This window comes from Sander lucioperca, chromosome 9 (genome assembly GCF_008315115.2).
Source record: "Sander lucioperca isolate FBNREF2018 chromosome 9, SLUC_FBN_1.2, whole genome shotgun sequence".
Classification (NCBI taxonomy): Eukaryota; Metazoa; Chordata; class Actinopteri; order Perciformes; family Percidae; genus Sander; species Sander lucioperca.
Window position 1 is genome coordinate 41,555,600 of NC_050181.1, and position 12,114 is coordinate 41,567,713.

The following is a 12,114-nucleotide window of genomic DNA, read 5'->3' on the forward strand; positions in this document are numbered from 1 at the left end:
TTAGATCTAGATTGAAAACCCACCTCTACTCATTATACCATAGCCAACTATAACACACCATCCTCTCTTCATCCATCACAAACAAACCTTTTTCACTTATTGTCTCATGTTGCTGGGTTTGTATTGTTTATTATAACTGCTCTAATGCTGTTACATTATTTTGCTGTGACAAAAATCAAGCTACAAACATAACAAAGGGACTCAAATAGCTTGAACACAGAAGACAAGCAATACTGATTAAAACAGGTGTACATAACTGATTTAGAGATACTGAAGACTATGCAGAAACTAAAGCAAAGAGGACATCTAGTGGGGAAACTAAGACATAGTATAGAAAGTGGCACAATACATCCTCCAGACAGAAAGATCTACGCTTCAAGCTCAGTACTTCAAATATTTATTACTTGAGTGGTTCTAATCATGTGAAAAGTACATCCATTTACCAAAACATCTATGATATACACTATACCAACATGTCATGTAGGCTAGATTGTGCAATTTAACCTTAATATGCCAAGTGGGGCTATGCTTCTAAAATCTCACCTGTATTATGCTTCAGCAATGAAGAGGATGATGGAACTTGAAAAAAGCTTAGAAAGTAGTGTAGATAAAGAAGTGGAAGAAGAAGGAGGAGTAAGTGCGAAGTTAGATGAATCAAGGTGACTCAGCACTACGGCTATAGAGAAGGCCATAGTTCACAAATTTGTGAAAAGAGAGCGGATAGATGTAAGAAAAAACAGTGGTGTAGTCTAATGTATTATAGTGGGTATACTGTACTGTATATATATATATATATATATATATATATATATATATATATATATATATATATATATATATATATATATATATATTGGCCAGAATCAGCCTTTTGGCGAGGGGGGGGCCATATCATAGTGAGGTGTCTGGGTGCCCTCCCCAGGGATGTTTTGATCATCAACGACTTCATTTCCTGTATTCAGATACACTTTTATGCACCAATTTATGGTGGAAATACCTTTATTTAGCCTATGTTAAGAAGAAAAACAGATGGAAATTCAAAATATATCAAAAATATAATGGAAAGTATGTTGTTGCGTGTCATTGGGCATTTTTAAGTAGGTATGTGGAAATCCTTGAGCTTTCTTAGTGGGTATACTGCGTATACCTGCTTATCACGTAGACTACACCACTGAGAAAAACGGCACTCAAAGACCAGATGGGGTGGGGGCCCATGGACTGCATATGTGTGTATTATTCAAGACACACACAAAGGCCCAAAATACACCCACGTGTGCACACACAGGGCCTATAGACATGCATTAGTGGAGAGATGTCAGAGTGATGGTGAACCGGCACCTCTTCAACTATGAGTCCACACACCATACCATGGTGAGTACTGGACTTGAACCGCTACCCTCTGGTTCCAAGTCCCTGCAAACTACGCTAATGCCGCCCCCAACGAATCCGTTACAGTAACGAGAGTAAATGTAATTTGTTACTTGCACCCCTAATCCATTTAAACTGGTAAACACAGCCTATTAGATAAGGCAGATGTTATTATATAAACAAACAGTAGAGGGCGGTCTTTCATAAGCAGTGATAGAAAACTGAGAGGTACTGGACCATGCATACAATATCCTAAAAAAAATCCTATTCATCATTACAACTGTCATACTATCAGTTATAAAGATGCTTATTGTTTTTATGGTAATGCTTATTATAGACCACGTAATGTCTTGATCCTTGAACTACGCCTGCAACCTTTACAAATGTTGATATAAATGCAAGGTTACACTTACAACATAGATTTTCAGTTTCCCTTCTCCTTAGACTGTAGAGATCATTATGTTCTATAAAATGCTGGAATTGTAGGACTTACAGAACATTTGTGATCTCAATTTGCAAAGTGGATACACAAACTTTGTTAGATGGATGACTGACCGCTGATGTCAGCATCACTTTCTGTGTTACACACGTGTCCAAGCCAGACTGTAAAAACTCTTAGATTCTAAGCCTTTCTGTTCAACTGAAGAAGGATTTTTTTCTCTTTTCTTCTTTTAGCCACCCAATACTAAGAATGCAATCGAAATAACGAAAAATGATCAGCGCCAGCAGACCTGCATAAACCAAAAGCAGATCTAGAGTTAAATGAATTGTGTGGGCAGGAAAAGAGGCAATGGCAGACATATTTGTAAAAGTACTTTTAATTTTCTGAGCACATAAAATTGTTGAAAAATTATACATCTGAATGGCAATTCTGTTTCAAGTACAGCTGATCAACCATTGGTTGCAGTGGATTTCTTCATTCTTACAAATCTTCCGTAACAAAAACTTGTATCCCCAGAAAACCCTGAGCTGTAGAATAACATTGAAATTGAGTGAAGTAAAGGTTATGTTTGGAAAGAGGCTGAAAATAAACTTTAGTACCTGTACTTGTTAGCATAGGTCAAGCAAACCTTCACAGAACAAAAACAAATCTGAAATGTAGGTCTACACAGCTGAGCAAATCTATAACATCTATTTTGTAGACTAACAACCTTGAGAAAATAGAATACAAATTGTCAATAAAAACCCTTGACCTGATTTGAGTAGTATTAAAGATATAAGATGTAAACATTTAAAAATACAATTTACAAATATGTACAAAGTTCTGGGTCCTGCCCGCAGTGAATTTTCCCCTTTGGGAAGCAAATACACAGTCTTGTTAAGGCACTCACTAACAATCAATAACTTATTTCAGAGACAGGGCAAGGAAATGTCTTAAATAGAAACTACTATAATTTAGCCAAAGGTCATATATCCACAGATATGTACAAAAAACACCAGCATTCATTCTTATTTTCTGATAGAAAGGCACTTGTTTTGAAAAACATAAAATGTCCCCATGTGTGGTACCACAGAGTATGATCAGGTTGCTGTAAACTCTCTACAAAGGCACCGTTCATATGCTAAAGCCCTTACAGGAACGTTTTGTTTCATTGGTTTGAGCCAGACGCACAAACTGTCCAATAATGAGGGGACAACTCGTGCTTCTTCTGGGATGTTCCAGGCATGATCCCATGATGGATTTGGATACAAAAGTATCCAGAAGTTGGCCTACATGTGCCTCTTCATGTGGAGAGCCAGGTGATCTGAGCGGGAAAACGCACGCTCACACAGGTGACACTGGAAAGGTCGGTGTCCGGTGTGCTTTCTGAAGTGACGGGTCAGCTCATCTGACCTGGCAAACTTCCAGCCGCAGCCTTCCCAGTTACAGTGGTAGGGCTTTTCACCTGAGAGACATAAGCAAAAGACTTTGTTTAGATTGCAGCTTCTACAGAGCATTAACAAGTATGGAATCAAAATAGGTGAACAACTGACAATTAAAATAGATTGTGGGTTTAGAAATGTGCTCACCTGTGTGTGTTCTCATGTGGGCTTTGAGGTGGGAGCTCTTGGTGTAGGTTTTTCCACAGCCAGGGAAATCACAGCTGTGCGTCGCAGTGCGTTTTCTAGGCCACGACCTGCGGCCTCGTTTCTGTTTGATGCCCCCGGCCTCATCCTGAGCGTAAAACTCCAGCAACGATGGCGACGAAGGAGGAGTGAGCATCATCCCCTGCATAGAAGCCGGATGGTGCTGCTGGTGACCGCGGACTGGCTCTCTGTGGATGCTGTACTGTCCTTGAAACTGTGCCAAACACTGGTGCGCGTACTGCGTTTGGTAGGGTGCGTTCATGTACTGATTTTGGAGATGGTGTTGACAAGGGTGTTGAGGATGAGAGTTAATAAGTGCCAAATGGCAGTCTGTGCGTCCCTGATGGGCAGGGTGCTGCATGGGGTGCGCACCGAATCCCGGTAACGCACCTGGGACTGTAGCCTGGTGGTGCGTAAAAACTCCTTGGTGCACGGAGCGCATCTGATGATTCTCATACATCTGTGCCATAAAATCACCAGTAGCCATCATACAAGACTGGCCTATGGGCTCAGTTTTGATTTTGTATCCAAGCGGTGGAGAAGACGTGGCTACTTGGTGGTGAGCGGGAGTAGCTGAAACCGGGACCGGATTCAACGCTCGCAGTTCGGTGTACTCCCGCACGCCTCTTGCCCTTCCTTCGCACTCCGGTGAATTCTCCCCCGGGTAACTCATCTCTGGCGTGAGAAGCTCCTCCATGAGACTGCGGACTGGGCTCGAGCCCGTGAAGCTTACCGTGCCGTGGTAGCTCTGCGGGGCCAGGTGAGATGGAGGGCGGTCACTACAGTCTGGCACACAACTACCGCTGCAGCTCTCCGGTGACTCCGGCAGGGAGTACAAGCACGGCTGCGGAGAAATGTTCCCGTTGTTGCTCACAATATCGGAGTCTATTGTGTTAGACAAAATGAACTCGAGGTCCACGAATCTCCCCAGCTCGTCGTCGTCTTTGGCCAGTAAAGCAGGAGACTGCACTATGCTGAACTCCACTTCGATGAGCGGGTTGTCTGCGCCATCTGTTGCGCTGCTGGGTGCACACTGATCCAGCTTGCACATCTGTACAGGAGAGCAGACGGGACAATTAGAAAGAAAAAAACAAGCCAACCAACAATCAGAACTAAATCTACAATCCTACAACCCTAACCCTAAATCTACAAAAACATAAATAAAACTTAATTCCCTCTACTTACATTGTCGAACTGTTTTCCTTCCATCGTTTGACCACTTGGAAACGATGTTATGGCAGGCATCACTGCTTCAGCCATAGCCATGCTGATCGGTTAGATGACAAAAGGCAAGAATTTAAAACTGTAAACGCGAACAGAGACTTTGCTCTCTGTCCATGGAGCGCCTGTTTGGTAACTTTGACAGATGAGGAGCGTTCAGAATGCGAACATCAACGGAGCTGACCAGCCTCTTATACAAGCTCCTTTCCGGGAGGTGCGGCTTCTACTCCCTCCAACACACACACACACACACACACACACACACACACACACACACACACACACACACACACACACACACACACACCTCCCCCCAGGGCAACCAGTAATGTAAACAAATACAAATGGCATTCATGCGCGTCAAGAAGGTAAATACCTATGTGCATAAAGTAGGCTATGATTAAAACAATCATCCATCATTCCATATGAATGACTAAATGGTTGAATATGAACATAAGTTTGCATCCACCCGATGGAGTGTAAGGACACATCTTTCAAAACACACATGACACTACAAACTTTCTGCTTTTTTCAGCTTTGCCAGAGGGTTATTTATAAAAAAAATATATATATATATATACATTTCTTTTCACTGTATAGTCACCATTGAGTAAGACATAAAAGGGTGTGAATAAGTGTGTGAAGTGGAAATCCAAACATTCCCTTTGGGGTAGTTACAGGGGGCGACACTAAACCTGGCAACAGTAAGGTAGTGCGACCCTTTTGGGGGAGTGCTGGAAAGTCAAAATTCCAGTGCGTAAAATATTATGCTTTGCTTAAGTCCATATGCTTCTTGAAATATTCTTTTTTAATATAAATACTAACACCTTTAAGAGGAAAATCCGGCAACTCTGTCATTTTATGCTGCCAGTCAACGCAACAAAGTGACCGAATCTCCAAGACATTTATTTCACAGTTGAAATGTCCTCCACAGTTTCGTCCCATCTTATTCACACACACACACACACACACACACACACACACACACACACACACACACACACACACACACACACACACACACACACACACACACACACACACACACACACATAATTAATTTGTCCCGAGTTAGCCTACCTGAGCATGTTTAACACAAACACGAACGTGTGAAGCGGCGGGCTCATCGAAACAACCTGTTAATCTGGGTGTGAACAAAGGACTACACGTTTCTTAATGATCTTCCCTCAGCAGCCCTGTAAGTCTCCTGCAGTCATTGCTATGGTAATGCAGGTGGATGGGTGTCGATAGTGGAGAACTGAAAGAGAACAGCCGACAGTCCGAGACTGGCTTTGCTTTAACAGCCTTATTAAACACGCATACATAAGCGATCACTTTGTTGTCCCTAACCCTATATTTCTTAGAATCAGGACATGGTCTGCATGCCAATTCTGACGAAACCCCCCCCAAATAAGTTTATTTTTTATTTTTATTTTTTAGATTTTTATATATTTTATGTATTCAGTTAAACAATTGATACTTTCTGTAAATGTTATATCCCAACATGCAGGTTTAAATATGGTTTCAAAGCCTTCTTCACACTGGCATGAATATGCCTACATGGCAGGGGGAAATGCTGAAGTCATTTTTATTTATTCATTTGTTGGCTTAAAAGTTCTCATATCATACTGGAATCAGTTGCTTAAAAAAACAAATGCAAGAAAAAACATAACATCTCATATACCACCTCTCCATCTAACCATTATAATAGATGCAGTGTTTTTTTAAATTGACAAAGGCAAATATAATGGCCATAAATAGACACGTTTTATCAACTTGATAGTATAAACATAAGATATCTAACGGGCAGTCAGACTTCTCTGGGGTCTACATAAGATAACATACTGTACATCTTTCTCTCTGTCAATGACTTTTTGGAAAACAAAGGGAATACATATTTGTTCACACATAACCCATAATAGCATATAAAACATGAAATATTTCCTTATTTGGTATTGACAAAGCCTTGTGGACAATTCTCTATTTTGACACCTTCATCAAATAAAATCTTAAGAAAAGAAAAAAGGTTGGTTGGTTTAGTGATTAGCATTCTTGTTTTTACACATACAGAAAATTATGAAGTAATGTTAACAAAACAAACTGGGTAAGGCAGGCTTTTTAGGTTCATTTTTTACAAATACAAACTTATTTTCTTTCTTTCCTCCTACAGGTGTTAAGATAAGCTTTATTATATGAAATAAAAAGTTATATAATGTCACTGTCTCTTGTCCTACAGTATATTATATTAGATTGGACAACTTTGGTTTGATTTTTAAATCCCAAAAAACAGCAACAAAGCCGAATAAACTAATGCAAATCATTCTTTTGTTCGGCTGCAGGTGTAGTGAAAGGCAGCGTCCTGCAGCTCTCTCCCTTTATACTCTGTTATTTTTAACCCGCTGGGCTTACGCAAAACAAATTCCGGTTCTGTCTATGAGCCAAGTGGAAATGGACTCTGTTTCCTGAGGAAAAACTAGACACTCCTCTACTTGAACTCTGCAGCCACCTTTAGATGCTTAGCTGAGGATACAGACATGGAGCAGGAAAACTATCACATTTCTATAATATTAATTGAAGACATTTTGTGATTGGCCTATAGTGGTTTTATTTTGAGGCAAATACTTTGTCTGGTTTATAGTGAACTTACTGTACTACTGAACCTTCTATTGTGCAATAATAAGCCTGTTAGAGATTTTCTATCTAAGTATCCTTGAAAAAATCCACATAGGCCTACTAAAATGTAATTTAGGAAATATCCAAAATAAAAACCCACTGAAAAATGCTATGATCTCCCCTGCAGAGAAAACTATCTTGTTCCATCAAAGGCATTGTCAAACCCAGGTCATGTAAAAACCTAACTAGCCAAGAATAGAGAGACAGATCCAGATAAAGAATCGCCCTGGGCTCAGGTATCTCCTTTTGTGACTTGCTTTCTGAAAGGGAGGAAGTCTTTCAGCTCAAGTGTTTTCTAAACACAATTACTTAAGATTACAGTTAAACAGACAGAGACAGAGACAGAGAGAGCCAAGGCATCTCATCCTGGATACACTGAAATGTTTTCCAAGTAAAGATAAAAAAAAGAGAGTGGTTTATCTTGTTCAATCGTTTGTGTTTGAAAAGTCTCAAATTGTGTTCTATTATTTGTTCACTTAAGCCTCTGCTAACTCAACACTTTTAAAAAATATGTTTTATTCAGTTTTCTGCTTCTTTCAGCAAATGTTTTATTGCTTTTAATCCAAACCATCTTTTTAATTGTGGAAGATGAGATGATTTGCATTAGCACACATGTTAGATGTAGCATTTGTGTTCTACTCCAACCCATTCTCTCCATCTTTTTTCTTCCTCTGCTCCCTTTTCTTTGATAGCTACAACACAATTAGGCACCCCATCTTTATGGTTAACTTACTGCTGTGATTCCCAACCAGAGGCAGGCTACTTAAGCAACTTTGCCAGGGGGTACAAGGAAAGATTGACAATAAAAACAAATTTAAAGAGAAAAATAGAAGTTGATTTGATTGAAAAAAAATCCACATATAGAGTCAGCTGTAACACCTAAACAACTGTGTTAATACTGAGTATCTGACAAAGTAGTTAGAAAGCAAGCATAGGTCTAACAGCTAGCTAAAAGTAATGCATACATGGCTGGAGTGGATGTGTAAAGGTATCAGTTAAAATAGCTAAAAAATATATAAACAGTAAAAATGGTTAGCTAAAGGTAACGGCTAAATGGTGAAATAGCTAAGCTCAATAGGTTAACAGTTAAAATAGCTAGCTAAAGCTAATGGATAAATAGTTGAAACAGCAAAAATTATTAAACAGCTGAAATAGTTTGCTAAAAGTAGACATATTAAACAGTTGAAATAGCTAAAAGTAGTAAACAGCTGAAAGAGTTAGCTATTAAACACTGGAAATAGTTAGCTAAAAGTTGAAATAGTTAGCTAAACAGTTGAAATAATTAGCTAAACAGTTAAGATAGTTTAGCTAAAAGTATTAAACAGTTAAATAGTTAGCTAAAAGTAATGGAATAGTTAAAATGTCCAACTTCTGCCACACAAAAATGCACCAAACTGCAACACAAACATTAGTTCAAGCTGTATAAAAACACTAGCGTTATTTAATTAATAGTGTTAAATAACATCTGGTTTAATAATTCCAATGAACATATTTGAAACATGATGGTTGGTGTTAATAAAGGGGTACTTGGATTCATCTGACAGGCCTGTGGGAGTTAAAAGGTTGGGAACCACTGACTTACTGAGATCCCGCTTTCATATTTGCTTTGATGCTCAGAATAGATGCAGGATTTTCACAGGGATCAACTTACTGTACAAGCATATTGTAAACTAAGCTTGTTTCTTGCAAATGTGTGCTAGCATGCTCACGCACATGTAGGCCTACTGTACAATCACTGTCATTCTCTCATTTAGACATGTCCATACATACACATTGTTTTGTGTTACTGTCCAAACAGTAGCTGTGCTCAGAACAGCCAGGAGCAATCAACTTAGCAGGATATGGGGAAACAGGCTATAGCCTACCCACACAGAGACAAACACATACACCAACAGCAATTACTCTCCATCACGCGCAAAGTGAGGGGAAACCCAACTGTTATCTTGGATAAATACGCCGCCTTGCATGGCATGAAACACCAACAAAGTGACTGAAGAGAAAAAACAGAAAGTAAAGCTACAGCACAGAGACAGGCTAGTTAGCTTTTAGAAACATATCAAAAGGAGGTGGGGAGGAAAGGAAATAAGAACAAACGTGAACCGATGGGAAAAAAGAAAAGCAATAACATCGGCCTGAGGCCCTGTAATCAGTAGTTCTGCTCTTCCTGAGGCCAGACTCAGACGCCTGTTGGGCCAAACAGTCTGACTGCAGGGTGGAAGACGTGTGATCAGACTGGACTGGATTAGACTAAATACTGCATCCATATATTTATAAATTAAGATATACTGTGTATAAAATGGTGAACCTATTGATTTATTTCATGAAATAACATAGCACTAATAGCATAGTGCACATCCTTCCAGACACATACTGTAGACCTACAATAAAATAATTTCATAATAATAATAATTTAGCAGAGTAAAAAAGCAGAGTCCTACATTGTGTTCAAAATCTGAGAAATCCTGACAAACATATCCAAAACAAAAATTTAACATGATCCCATATGCTAATAAACTCACTTGTAAACAAAATATCATTGCCCTGCCAAAATGTTAAGCTACCAATAGTGCTAAATGGCTTAGCCTCTTCCAGTAGGTATTTCGGAGTTCACGGTGGCTAAATGGTTTAGAAGCATTCAACACTAATAAAGCCATTAGCAGCTAGCTGTTAGACTAATGAGATCAGGGTGCCACATACTTAGCAGCATGTTGGCTGATTTATATATCTTGTGTGTGTGATCAGGATCAGACGTAATTAGGAGCTGGGATGATAATGATGAGCCACTGAGTAAAGAGAGACAAAAAGGCCCTGTTCACACCTTGCATTAACATGCATCTTGAGTGACCACTTGTGATAGGATCTCACTTCCCCACTCTATATGCAAATAACCACGTACATCATTTCCGTTTGCAAAGACGTTGTTGTTTTTAGCTGGCGGAGGCAGCAATGTACTGTGCAATGTGCATAGTCTATAAATTAAAAGAAGAAGAAATCACACTGGGTGTCCTTGGCGGTTCCAGGCAAACCAAATCACCCAAGATGTTTGACACACTAGTAACATATCTCTAAATGTTTTTCAATTCCATTTTGCCTGTGTATATTGCTGTTGTTGTTGCCTATTGTTGCACTTTAATAGAGAGAGAGAGAGAGAGAGAGAGAAAGAGAGACCATCTGTACACTATCAAAAGTCATAAATCAAGCATACTTTCTGCTAATACAAAAATATAACCAGTAACACTGAGAACTGTGTCAAATTGACAATGTCAAATGTACACAGACACAGAACAGTTCATATTGTCCCGCTGGAGGCGTGGCGCCCGCCCGCTACTGGTTAAAAAGTTTTCTTATGCTTCATGCTTGGCATCAGAAAACAGCCTGGTCAGCACAGCATCTTTGTTGACTGGATGAATTATTCTAAGCCACCTGATCAAAAGCATCTTATTAAGTAAAAAATAATGAACCGTACATTAGCTGCCAGATTCAGTGCCCACACACATTCAGGAAGACCCATTTTAGTGTAGCCAGACACTGTTCTCCGAGTTAGATTTATAATATAAATCAATTCAATTTTAGTATATTGATTTCCACATTTGTCAAGAGCAATCAAGTTCCACGTTGGATATGCTAAAAACCTTAGTTTGTCACTGAACACTCTAATAAAAGGAAAAATAAATGTAACATTTCAGTTGTTCAAATGTAAACAGGCTCAAATGTAAACAGTTCATCAATACTTCCTAGTGTATTTGACTCAAGAGCAGAGGATCTGATATCTAGCAGTTTATTTACAGTTTTTTACAATCACTTTGCTACTAATTTCAGAACCTTGAAGTCATTTTTCAAAACTCTAGACACAAAACTCAAAACGGTCATCACTTGTAACACAGGCTGTCCAATGTTCAAAACATTGTATTGTGCATTCATATCTTTAAATACATCTTGCACTTGCACAATCATTGGTTCAAAAAACTAATTTATTGTTAAATTCCATTGAAACGTTACTTTAGATCACCCACACACAAGCTACTCATAGTTTCACTGGGTCATCGTTCGTACAATCATTAAATATTGTAGTAAAAAATAGGTGATACAAGTTTCATTACTAGATGTAAATACATCCCTGTAAAAGTACTGCAGTAGTAGAGAGAATACTACAGACACAGTGGAATCATTGAACAAAGCCTGAAATGTATCGATGAAAAACAATACAGTACGATCACAACATAGGTTCATTTGAATCAAAGCTAAATAATTAGCTACAAAATAGAAAAGAAAAGACAGTACTGTAAAACATCAAATGCAGTGTTCCTCAACTTGCTTGTAGTGTAAAAAAGTAAACAAAGAAGTGATTACTGTACTTCTACATATTCATCAACTGTGTCTTGTAGATTTGGCCGCAGGATCTCATCTACATTGCAATTAGCCAAACATCTTGGAAAAAACCTTCGGGCATGGCGAACAATGTGGTATATATATATATATATAAAAAATCCCGTTCCGACCGGAGGGATTTTTCCTAGAACACTTTTTCGTCGTGTTCCGACAGGAAAAAATTGGGGATTTTTAAGTTCCTCTGGCCTCAGTAGCGTACTTTTTTAGCTCCTACTTCAGAGCAGGGTCTTTTCCCTTTTCCCTTTTCCTAGGTGTACTTGATTGGTCGAATTTATAAGTCATGCCCACTGCCAACTCGGAAACTTGCAAACAGAGCAACAACCAACAACGGGACATTTTTAACAATTTTCCCCATCTTATTCATCATTAAATTCACTTCTGACAACGTTTTAGGCG

General features: G+C 39.0%; 1 protein-coding gene across 1 annotated transcript; it reads right to left on the reverse strand.

Annotated features, from left to right (window-relative positions):
- Positions 1–2,168: 2,168 nt before the first annotated feature.
- Positions 2,169–4,887, reverse strand: klf17 (Kruppel-like factor 17). The gene is made up of 3 exons (XM_031311181.2): positions 4,621–4,887; positions 3,379–4,486; positions 2,169–3,254 (listed from the first exon to the last, which is right to left on the reverse strand). The coding sequence occupies exons 1-3, from the start codon at positions 4,699–4,701 to the stop codon at positions 3,079–3,081; spliced, it is 1,365 nt and encodes a 454-aa protein (XP_031167041.1). The 5' UTR covers positions 4,702–4,887; the 3' UTR covers positions 2,169–3,078.
- Positions 4,888–12,114: the final 7,227 nt, after the last annotated feature.